Here is a 12,717-nt window from a genome sequence, read left to right as displayed (position 1 = left end):
GAGTGGGGAGAAGTTATTTTTGCGTACCTAAAAGAAAAAGAACGAGAGGAAGGAGATGAAAACGATGTATCATGTGGGGTGTCAGTACAGCTCCGTGTCTGCTTCTGGAGAATCATTTCGCGCTTGCACGAGTAAAGTTGCAATTATGTTGGCCTTGAATTTATTTTTTTTTACAATCGGTGCCATTTGTGCGTGTCACGCGAAAAACATCGTCCTAATAGTTGCCGACGATTTGGATGTTGTTCTCGATGGAATGGTGAGTACATGTATTTTACACTCTTGGAGAGGGACATTTTTTACTCTCTTTGGTTGTTTCGCAGACACCTTTGGCATCGACACGAAAATATATCGGCGACGAAGGAGTTACGTTTAAAAATGCGGTAAGAGAAGTATACCCTACAGTTACGTTTATTTTATGAAAAACTTGATAATCACTTTATGTAAGTACAATCTTTTTGCCTGTACATTTAAAATTTTACAATGAAACAGAAAACAGTAACGAAACCAAAACACACAATCGTTTGGATTCGCTCTTACACTTGATTAAAAAAAAATTTACAAGATTACATTTCATGTACCGTTTGAGTGACATTTTGAATCGCAGTTTGCCGCAGTGCCGATCTGCTGTCCCAATCGTGCGTCGATCTTAACCGGTCGCTACCAACACAACCACCGGACGTTCAACAATTCGCTTAACGGCGGTTGCAACGCTCAAGATTGGCTAACCAGCCACGAGACAAACACCTTCGCCGCTATTCTGAAGCACCAAATGAACTACAGCACCTTCTACGCTGGCAAATATTTGAATCAGGTATCATTTTTACCAACACCATCATCGGTATCTCCGATATAAAGGATGATTCTTTGAAGAGTGAGTCACGTATACATCTGTGGCGTGTTTGCAGTACGGTGATAAAAATACCGGCGGTGCGTCTCACGTTCCACCAGGATGGGACCAATGGTACGGTCTGATCGGTAACTCGAGATACTACAACTATTCCTTATCGGTCAATGGAGTTGAGAAAAAATACGGCGCCGAACCGAGCGATTATCTGACCGATGTCATTGTACGTATGCGGATCATTTTGGCACTGTTTTGTTTGGTCACGAAAAACATTCTTTAAAAACAACAATTACAAAGAAAAACGCTCTTTTGGATACCTACTATTCTGTAAAATCGATGGTTTTGAAGAAAAAAAATTTGGTTGAAAAACCATGTCAATTTTTGGGACTCGTTTGGGGATCGTTTCGGAACACAAGGTAGCCCCTACTGCAACGCAGTATTAAAAAAAAAAAAAAAAAAACAAAAAAAAAAACTACTTCCTAAAAACATGAACCCTTGAAGGATCCACTCGAAAATGTGGTTTCATACACGTAACGCTATTTCCAGAAAACCTTGGCCCTCGACTACATAAGCAGGCAAAGGAAGGACCATCCATTCATGATGGTACTGGCCCCTCCGGCTCCTCACCATCCCTTTGTACCAGCCGAGAGGCACAACGACAAGTACAAGGGCACGAGAGCCAAGCTCACCAAAAACTTCAACACCTGGACGAATCAGGTAACGAGCAACACGTGGAGCTCCAACGAGGATTATTATACCATTTTGCAATCGTATATACATGTACAGGAGAAACACTGGCTGGTGCGCATGGGACCGTCACCCCTGCCTTCCAACGTGCTCGCGAGCCTCGACGAGATCTACAGGAGGCGTTGGGAGGCCCTTCTGGCTGTGGACGAGATGGTCGCCGACGTGCACGACCAACTGGCGAAGCAGGGACTGCTGGACGACACGTACGTCATCTTCACGTCGGACAATGGCTTCCACGTCGGTACGTGTCTTGTCTATTGTTTGTTTGTTTTTTTTTTTTTTTTTCACCTGAAAAATAATTTGATCGTTTTGTTGGGACAGGCCAGTTTAGCCAGCCGTACGACAAGAGGCAGCCGTACGAGGCGGACATTCGGGTGCCCTTGCTGGTGCGCGGACCCAACATGACTCGGGCCACGGAGTTCGAGGCCGCGGTGAGCAGCGTCGACCTTTTCGCCACGATAATCGAGATGGCGGGCGTCGAGGCGCCGTCGGACGGTATATCGCTGCTTAAATTGCTGAGGGACGGCGTCAAGGACAGAACTGTGCTGGTGGAGTACAGGGGCGAGAGGAGCATCGGCGCGCCCAGCAGCGGCTGTCCCTCCGATAGGGACTTGAACTTGAGCGTTGGTGGTCCTTTTTTTTTTTTTTCTTCCTTTTTTCTTTTTCAGTCGTTTGTATGATCGCGCGATTTTGTCTTTACAGCACTGCAGCAGGGAGTTTGCGTGCAAGTGCCAGGACGCGGCCAACAATACCTTCGCCTGCGTTCGCCGAGTCGCGGAACGCGAGAACAACGTTTTTTGCGTCTTTAACGAGGACGAGGGGGTGCGTGTATATACATATATCGGTTTTTTTTTGGGTGCGTTATACGATGATCATCGTCCTTGTGCAGGAATTCGTCGAGGCGTACGACTTGCTGAGCGACGAGTTTCAGATGACCAACGTCGGACCAACGATGGGGGCCAACAGGAGGCACCGATTCAGGGACCGTTTGAGGAAAATGACCAACTGCAAGGGCCGAAATTGCGTCGCCACCAATCCTCCGCTGCACAGCCATCTGGACGAGTTGTCCTTGCTTTATACGTCGATGGAGGATCATTTTGTAACAATGATATGATTACCACTTGTCGCTATTGTCCTCAAAATTAAATAAACCAACCGATCGTCGACAAGTTTTATCCATCGTTATTCTATGCCTTTTTTTAAATTCATTTATGATAATACATGTGGAAAAGAAAATTATATCGAATATGTTTGTCCCTGCAGTGTATATGCGTATGGTAAAAGGAAAAATCGCAAAACGCCCACTCGCGTAGCGTTAAAAATACATTGAAAAATCCAGTAGGCGACTGATACGCGTAAGACGAATATTCCCGAGGAATTACGCGTCTCAAGCGGTCCATTGTACACCGCGTATACTTTCCCCGCTTTCTTTTTTTTTTTCCCCCTATGAGCCCCCTATATAAAAGAGCTCCATTAGGTAGCCATAACCGAGCTGTTATCTCAGCAAATATTTTTATTCCGATCCCCCGTAGCGCTGGCATTTGAATACGCCGGCAAAGGGAAGGAAATATACATCGTATCGGATGCGCCTGTGCGTTTTCTTCCCTCTTCTTTTTTTTTTTTTTTTTTTTTTTTTTTTTTTTTTCCGCGGCCACGGTGCACACGATATATTAATGTACATACAGACGCGCGCCGGAGAAATTTAATCCAAGCTAATCGATCCGGGCTCACCCCCATCGGAATATGACCCCGGCTGCCCCTTCGTTCGGAATAATTTACCCTTGCAACGATCCAAGATACGAGTTTTTTTGTTTTTCCTCTCCTCCCAACAAATCCATCGCAACGCCGGCGGTTTTTCAAAATTTTGTAAGCGCACGGGGCGCCGATGGGCACTCGACTACCTTTACCCCCTCGTGGCGACGTGTACAGCTCGAGTGCCATTCAGCCGCGTTCTATTCTAGCACTCAAATCCTCGGGGCTGCGTGCATCTGCGCAAACGATTAAACGGATCCCCATCAAGAATGGAAGGCCGGGCAAACATACTATAGCGCGCCTCATTGTCCGTGTGTATTCATATACATACGAATGAGTATATATGTCTAACTTTTGTACATAAAAACGCGTATAAACCGCATCGAGAGGGAGAGAGGTCAATGGATGCCTCGTTACTGCACGCCGGCTTGGGCATCAAAAAGGCCCGGCTACTATGTGCTTCTACATTTTGTACGAATTGGGTCTAGCTATAATATACCCCACGCCATAATCAAACACAGGGGTGCGTCTCGCTTTGGTGGCTCGGGACATGTGTAGCGATTTGTTTTCGAAGCACACAAGCGCGCGCGCGCGCCCGTGCTAGGATGTGTGGCGTCTGGATCCACGCGGGGCTTCGACGATGACGTGGGAGATTTTTCGAGTGTTTTCCTCGGACGCAGGGATTTTCTTTTTTGTTCCTTCGCCCTCTCGATTGGGTATACACCGATGATTCGAATAAGATTTTTTTTTTTCCTCCGAAGTTTTTCAAGTTTAGGTACACGCGAGTGTAAAAAAAAGTGAATTTTTCACCTACGATAATTATCACAGTCGTTAAAAAACGAAAATGAATAACAATAAACACAAACACGCGACAAACCCAAAGGTGTGTACCGTTCACACTAAGCGGGGGCGAAGCGCACGGCCAGACGCACAAGAATAGCCTTCACGGAAGACAGATCGGGAAAAAGGAGGAAAAAGCGGAAAGCCCGGAAAGCATTGTGGGTTACGGGCGCGTATGAAAGGTCGGCGGTTTTTCTTTCCCCTCCCGCCCCGTAAGCAGCGTATTAACGCTCGATCGATCGATTGTCCTGGGATTTGTGACCTCGTGTGTTTGTTGTGCATACATATACACATGTGGACGAGGTTCGCGGCTATCAGCCGTGAAAAGGAAAAAAAGAGTGGCTCGCTCCTCCGATCTTTACCGCGAAATTAGGCCGGAGCTTTTCGGAAAATCGAATCGTTCGGCAGCATATATGCTTTTCTTTCTCTCGAGCCGTTAAACTCGTAAGGAGCTCCCTCTCGCTCGATCGAGGCAATTATTGTTACTCACGGGGATTTTTTTTTTCCCCCCTTCTTCTTCTTCTTCTTCTTCTTCTTCTACCGAACTGTGTGACTATAGGTTTTCGAATGTGCTTACACTAAAAATTCGTCGATTTTAAGGCGGAAATCGGTAAAAAAAAATCGGTATCGAGTTTCTCAGACGATGAATCGGTATACGCCGGCAAACTAATCTCGAGCGATTTCTCACACCTGCGCATGCATGGCATCTGTATGTACATGCACATGGACGCGCGCACTCGTCTCGAATGTACCGAAAGCAAATTTTCAGCCTCGAAAAGCACGAGTCAATACACTCGAGGACGGTAGAAAGACAAATAGGTACACCCTGTTTTAACGAAAAACGTTTCGCTACCGGGAAAACAGTCCTGTGCCAACACTGTGGGAGTATATCTTTTGGGGTGTGTGTGTGTGTGTGCAACGTATATTGTACACCAAAAGGACACGCGAACTCGGCGTTTGTACTATACTATATAAACACAAAGCAGCAGCGATATAATTTCTCGTATTACACGACTTAGCGTACACGTGTGTAGCGATGATGATGATGACGATGTCGATCGACGTGTAGCGAAGCCTAAAACAATATTGGTAGGCGAGTATCGGAGGGTGGCGCGTTTATGGGAAAACGCAAAGAGCTCGGGTATCGAGGAAATATATCATCGAACGATTTTTCAACTGTCTGCGTTGCACGTGAAATTGGAATTTTTCGTCTCCCTCGATTTAGTTTGTAATTAATGTACCACAAAATAGTCATGTCAACGGTACACACACACACATATGTATATATACATACACGTATACGCGTCGATTGAGGATATTATATACAATATTACAGAGAAGAGAGAGCTGCCCGTATAATTTTGTTGACCCAGTTAATAGCCTCGTGTTTGATTTGACTACCGTGTACTGCCGTCGTCCCGCGGACGGAAAGTCGTTTCATGCCGGCTGTGTGCTCAACATAAATACACGTAGTTATTAGCGCGGGGGAAGACCAGAATTTTCCCTCCCTGTAATTTGATTTCTTTTTTTTTTTTTTTTTTTTTTTTTTTTTTTTTTTTTTTCCTCCCCGCCTGTAACAATGTGGCATCGTAGCGCCTCTATGTTATTTTAATAGGCAAATACTCGTATGTACGTGAGCCGTTACCGCGAGAGAGCGTGCTATTTTAATTTTTACTCCAAACGCGATCAATATACACCTGTAAATTACAGCGAAAGGTAAAAAAAAACAAAAAAAAAAACCGCGTAGCCATATACTTAGTAATTTATTCATGAAATCGCGTGTAGGTAATTTTTTTTTTTTCCTCGTAAAAACAAAAGAAAAGAGAGCTGGAGTATAAATTGTTGTAATATAGTCGTGAGCAAACTAATTCGCGATGAAAAAGTCCGGGGCGGAACAAAGGTCTCGGCTTTTCCGACGCTATTACGGGTATACATTTATGTATACATGCACAGAGTTCGCACATCATATGATTCCCAAGTTGGCTCTCTTTTACAGCGATATAAAGCTCCAGAGAGAGAGAGAGAGAGAGAGACCCTGGGCCGGTCCTTTGGCTGTACAATATCCTCGGCACAGAGAGTAATTTTCGTCTTTTTACACGTCGCCGCGCGTTTCCGCCGGGGAGCTTTTCATTAAAGCTGCGCGCGCGCGCTATAGAGGCGCAATTATAACGCGCTACCGGCGACATAGAGCCCGACAGAGGCAGGTTAATTAATTATTTTAGCGACAAATGCTGGCGAGCGAGCGGGTGATATTGCAGGGTGTGCGTATATATACATACACACGCCACTGATATTATACGGAGCCAAAGGCCGGAAATGTACGTTCGGTGTACATATTATATACGTATATAAGTAAGGGGAGTGGTAATTGCGAGTGCATAGCTGCAGATGTATAGTATATGGGCACAGGTGGGTAAAATATGTAAGGTAATAGTATCTATCTACACATCGTGCGGTGAAACGTTAGCTTGTTACACGCCCACGTGCCTTTTCCTATGGCTTCGGGGATGATGATAATAATGATATAACCCATCAATTCATAATACATCCATTTGATGTAAGACCACGAGAAGTTATTATATACTTAGACTCGCACACATTAACTCTATTTCGATTTTTTTTTTTTTTTTTTTTTTTTTTTTAACTATAATCTGTTATTCAGACGATGTACTATGTCGCTTAAAAAATGTTGCATCCCTCCGTTGCTTCAAGAGGAGACGATACAAAAGTCCGAAATATATTATATGTACAAGAAACATAAAATTAGATCATGAAATCTAGCTTCATCCATGGGTTGCACGTATATTTTGTACACAGCCTGATCACAGGATCATCATCCTCATAAAACAACATTATTCCAGCAAATATCGATTTGCCACGTCACATTGGGCTTGTGATGCGACACGAAGATATTATATATACATACAACAAACAATGACCTCATCTGTATATATCTTGCGGGGAAAAACGTATAGTTGTTATATGTACAACATAAACGCATTAAAGGCGGTTACTTTCGCCCCTCCCCATCCCGGCCTGTACACAATGTAAGCATGTATACTTGCTTCCGCGGGTACACGTATGCACGTATATACGCTGTGCGGCACGAGCAGCTAAAAACAAATCCTCTTAAAATATTTTTCTTCCACGGCCCCGTGATGTTCCGTCGCCACGGCGATAATGTTCCCGCGGCCTGGGGACAAAATGGAAAAATACACACAAACGGAAATTAAATGTCCGCGTTATCCGCACTCGCCTCTCCCCCACAAATTATTTTCACAGATAACAAATTAGACACTGTGACAATAATCCGGGTCCGTGGGCTTGTAGGTGTACGTGTATATGTGTATGCAGCGTATGATACACCAACTACTTTTGGTCGCACCTCGAAGCAACGTGCGTGCGAGCGAAGGCCATTAGCAGGTATTATTTCAGGGCTGATCCGTCCCTATTGTCAATTGGAGAGAGTCGGACAGAGGGTTCAGAGTACGTGTGTGTATATATATATGAACTCGTGTCACCGACAGAGTTGCTTTGCTTTTCGTAAGTGGAATTGAAACTATAGAGGGGTCCGTGCCGCGGTACGGGGTATCCAGGGGAGGGTGTTCCACAAGGGGGATGTGGTCCCTTTCAGGGTGGTGGTCTTACGTGGGCTGGTGTTGTTTTTGCATACCCTAGAACCCGTTCGGGTAATTTGGCAAAGAGTAATTTAGGCTTCGAGACATTAAGTACACGCTCTTGACCTATAAGTACATCGCTTTGACGACTTTAACTAATTTATTTTCGATTGGTTCCTTTGCTAAGTAGGTTTTTTTTTTTTTTTTTTTTTTTTTTATGAAACAGAAGACTCTCGCGTATTGCATTGACATCGAAATGTCCGATGAATTGTACAGAGACAAATCTTTAAAGCATACGCATTGCTGTAAAAAAAAAAAAAAAAAAAAAAAAATTTGGAGTCAAACTAAGATACGTGCTTAAACATATAAGTAGAGATACTAAGGGACTCGCTAATGAATTAACGAAACAACAAACACATGGTAACAAAGTCGGTGAAGTAATGGCAAAAAGTCAAAAAAACAATCGTAACTACTTGTACTTCTAAAAAAAAAGGACGCAGTGCTAAAAGTACACAGTTGAAATGTGAGTACGATACTAGAGATTCAAAGTGGCCAATACGAAGTTAGAAATTAGAACTCATATTGTCAAATAGACAGATGCATAGGGACGTAACGGGAAAGACACAGAGGGTTTGGATGAAGAAGACGAAGGCTATAGAGACACGTGAAGATTCGAGATTGGGGCCGTGATGCAAAGAGGCTGAAAATTGGTAAATTATTGGGCAAGAATATTGGTGTGTACAGTTAAAGATTCGCAGATGAAAGCGGTACGTACGTGTAATGAAAAAAAAAAATAATAATAATAATGAAAAAAGCTCTAAGACTGACACGAAAGTACATTCACGATCCCGATCGGCAACCGATGAAAACTCCGTGTAGTTTGTACATGCTCTACAATAACATTCTATAATCAACGCGTGTATAGGTACATAAAATGCTGATTAACAAAGGCTCCCATATATAATATTATCTCCTTTGAGCACTTTGCTAGGCGATAAAATATACGGAGGCGTCGGCATGAAGACGCGCAAGCGCATAACATAGGAAAAAGAGACAGCGCGTATAACAGGATCACCGGGATATCAATGTCGGCCCCGGGGGCACTGGCCCTGACAGCGCAATTATCCTCGCTCTCGCACTTGCTCGTCTCCCTCCCCCACCCCCTCTTGACTCGTGCACCTATATACACATCAACGGTTTGAGAGGGTGTCTATTGTGCGTAGGCGACGACGACGACGTTATTATTATCTTCCGGGCCGGATGAGCTTTATACAGGCATACACGGCTGCCAAGTGACACGCGCTACCGACCGAACGAGCGTTTACTTGCTCGATGTCTTCGTTTGTTGGATGCGCCGCTCTGCTCGTGACAGTATATAGTAGGGCCACCGCGCTGTCACGCTCCAAATGAGATTATCATTTTGGCTTTTGATGATGACAATGCGCCCCGTGACTCTGTAATTCGAGTGTCTCCCCCCACCCCCTACACTCCCCCTTTTTTTTATTAACCATCTCTATTCTGTGGAGTGTATTATACGATCATAATGGATTTGCCGTGGCTGCGGGGATACAATGGTACTTTTCTTGAAACTTTTCATTACTGCGTTATTTTTAATTATCGAGATTTAGGAGTGGGCAAAAAATTGCATGCAATCTATCAAATCATATCCAACTGACCTTTCAACATTCAATCGATCGCCTCAAAAATAAAACATTTTTGGTTCAATTGTAACAAAGCGCAATATAAAAATTTAGCTACGTCAGCTCGAATGATGAAAAAGTACGTAATTTCTATTTGAACGAGTATACAACTTTCGTAAGGATGTTTGCACAATCCAAAGTACTGGTATCACGTTATTTGTTTCAGCTAATATACGTGGTATACAGGACGATCCCTCAAAAAACAGCGACCGTATTTTAATTTATTTACATTTCATTTGCTTGCTTGCAGTGTCCATAAATAGAATTAAGGCTTACGGGGGCATTAACACAACAAAAGGCGAAATCAGAGGAGAAAGAGACTCGAAAACTCTCTTGTCTCTCGAAAATAGCCAAGCTGAACCCGGCAAAAGAAACTTTCTCAAAGACGCGCTCCCGGCCATGCCTATACAACGTACAGGGTACAAGTATATACAGGCGAGAGCTTGCAAAGAAAGAGCTCGCCGAGATCCAAGAGGTACATGGAGTGCAAGCTCTCGCGGTGGTGATAATACACCCTCCTCGGGACACCGGCCGTAAGTTTAAGCGCAACGCTACAATATACCTGGTACACGATGTATACGCCCGTATACAATGCAGGTACGACGATGAGGTCGTTACTTTAATTAGGTGGCAGTTGGGAGCCCGGGGGCGGCGATTTGTACCCGATGCCAGCCGGAGCGTGAAAGCGGGGCCGTGAGTGTAACGAGGATCAACCGCTCCTCCCTCCCCCGGATCCTCTAGTACATTTCCATCGGCTCCCGTTGACAGATCAAACGCGCGGCTTTTGCCTGATGTGCAGTGCACGCGGGGGCGCACCTGTCAGGTTAACGTGTATAATCGAGAAAATCAAAGAGCGCGCGCGAGAGCTCGGGCGAGAGATTTCGCGCCCCCCCCCCCAACCCTCAGTAAAAGCCGAGTTATTGCTTTCGGGTGCTCTCTCTTTGGGTGTTTTTTTTTTTTTTTTTCTTTTGCGCTCTGGAAAAGTAATCACCTGAGCGGCTGGCTGTGTTTTTTGCTTAATGAATATTTTTGGTGGGGATGGAGAGATTGATTGCCCCAAAAAGCCCCTTTTTGTCTCTCTTTTTTTTTTTTTTCATCTTTCGAAACTTTGGGATTAATGGAAACAACGCGGCTTTTGGTTGCGTTTCGAAATGATGATGTACGTTGATATCCCTGCGTTACAGTTTTTTTTTTTTCTTTCTAAAAATACAGTGTTGTGATTGGGGCTAGAATACTTTTTTTTTACAACGCAGGAGGTACTCAGGAAAAGTGTTTTGTCCGCATAAACATTGCGGTACACTTCGAGGAATGAAAAAAAAAATCTGGAATATTTAAGTGCCAGAGAATTTAAACATTACTTTATTGTGTTTTCTAATAATGCATGGTCTACATCTATAAAATAATTATTCATCGTTTTGAAAAAATTGTACATCATAACAATCCCAAAATGCCCACATTACATGATCAAATGTTTGTAGAGTCCTTTGGAATAGTAATAACAAGACAAAGATATAAATCAACAACGTGTTGACATTTTCTCCGGGATACTAGTACACAGAGGACAATGAATTTCAAAAAACTCGTGTTAAAAACAGCGAAGGGTAGCAGAAAATCAAAGCTCATCCGGGTTATACTAATAAAGACAAGCCCCGTGGCAAACGAAGCGAAAGAGAGCGAGAGAGAGTATGAGAGAAAAATGAGGGGAGAGCGCCTTTTCTCCGGGTGCCAATAAAACATTACACAACAAACCGCGTGTGTAATACGCAAAGTGACAGCTCGAGCGAGGGGTGTGTTACCAGGGAAGAAGCCACTCGGCGATGGGCTATACAGTATATACATAGAGGTGTATTGTACATCCTCCTGCTCCTGCTCCCTCCTTGATTTTTGATCAAAGGTAATCACACACCCGTGACGCTTGGATTGAAAAATACCCAGTTATCGAGACAATTTTATTTTCCATTGTTGCTCGACGAGGTGCTTCGTTACGAGGAGATCGATCACTATGACTCTCAAAAGTTTCAAGAAATCAATCACGCCTTGTTTTTAATTTATACCAAAATAGTAAAATTGCCACTTTGCAATTTCAAAAGCACCCTTAAAAAAAAAAACAAAACAAAAAACAAAAGATAAAAAACATTGTCCGATGTAACATCGGCAGTCAATAGCGTAAATATCCTTCTGTGCTACGCGTAAAACGAAAGACAGAGGGGCAAAAAAAAAAAAAAGGAGAGCGAATTCCGCACGATTCAGTTGGCAAAGCGGAGCGAAGCGAGAAAAGGACATGTAGTTGCAAAGAGCGACGTGTGTATATATATACACACGGATGTATACAACAGAGAGACAAGAAAGAGGGAAAACGAGGAAGCACCTCCAGCCTATAGTGGGGCCTCTCCCTCTTCTGTTGTACTCGGCAGAAGAGCGATTGGATTGGCCCTTGGTGGCTGTGTGGGGGCGGCGCTTGCGTGCCCATGCAATACACATTCCGCGTGATCTTCCCCTCCGGATACTTTGTATGTACATATATACCGAGACTCCACCACCATTGCAATATCACCCCTCTCTGATGTATCCTTTTCACCCTCTTTGGTACAATGCACGGGTGGCTCGTCCTCTCACCTATTATACCTATTGTACAGCGCGAGGGATGAATGTGGTTTCTGATGCCGCGATTGATGATCAATGCCCCCCCCCCCGGTGTGGGTATACGTGGGATTCGTGACTTTTTGCTTTAGTGATAAATGGAATTTAAATTGTGCTCTGTTTGAGACTAGTTTTATAAAAACTTGAGGTTTGGCTCGATGAGGGCCACTTGTTTCATCAATGAATTATTCTTATGAAACTGTCACTACCGTGTACCATCAATATTAATTTCATTCACAATGTCCTGAACAAATATTCGTTTTAAGTAAAAAATACGATAGATCCGAGGGGCTGCGCACCCTTGGAGTCATTAAAAAACCGTGATAAGTCGTTCAAAGACTTCCGAGTGCGCGATTGATCCAATGAGAGTAATTATCAAGCTGTCGTACAAATGTAGCACTCAAGTTCGACTTTAGAGGCTTAATTAGAGAGGACAAAAAAAAAAGAGGTACAATAGAGCCACTGATCAAAGCATCTGTGCCTCGTAACAGCTCAAAGCAAAGTGGAGTGAAAAAAAAGGGGAAAAAAGAGCATCCTACAAAAATTGTCACATCCTCGCGTATATATAAACCCGACC

The 12,717-nt window shown here is 43.8% G+C and overlaps 1 protein-coding gene across 1 annotated transcript; it reads left to right on the top strand.

Moving 5' to 3' along the window:
* The first annotated feature begins 111 nt into the window (after positions 1 to 111).
* Positions 112 to 2,752, top strand: LOC106642733 (N-acetylglucosamine-6-sulfatase). The gene is made up of 9 exons (XM_014357625.2): positions 112 to 256; positions 321 to 380; positions 605 to 811; positions 906 to 1,067; positions 1,391 to 1,561; positions 1,631 to 1,832; positions 1,913 to 2,214; positions 2,294 to 2,413; positions 2,481 to 2,752. The coding sequence occupies exons 1-9, from the start codon at positions 146 to 148 to the stop codon at positions 2,703 to 2,705; spliced, it is 1,560 nt and encodes a 519-aa protein (XP_014213111.2). The 5' UTR covers positions 112 to 145; the 3' UTR covers positions 2,706 to 2,752.
* Positions 2,753 to 12,717: the final 9,965 nt, after the last annotated feature.

The sequence above is a fragment of the Copidosoma floridanum genome, unplaced genomic scaffold (genome assembly GCF_036245765.1).
Source record: "Copidosoma floridanum isolate Cflo_tuat_1 unplaced genomic scaffold, Cflo_Japanese_pri ptg000001l, whole genome shotgun sequence".
NCBI classification, from domain to species: Eukaryota; Metazoa; Arthropoda; class Insecta; order Hymenoptera; family Encyrtidae; genus Copidosoma; species Copidosoma floridanum.
The sequence above is the reverse complement of the archived record's forward strand: the minus strand, read 5'-3'. Positions and strand labels throughout refer to the sequence as shown.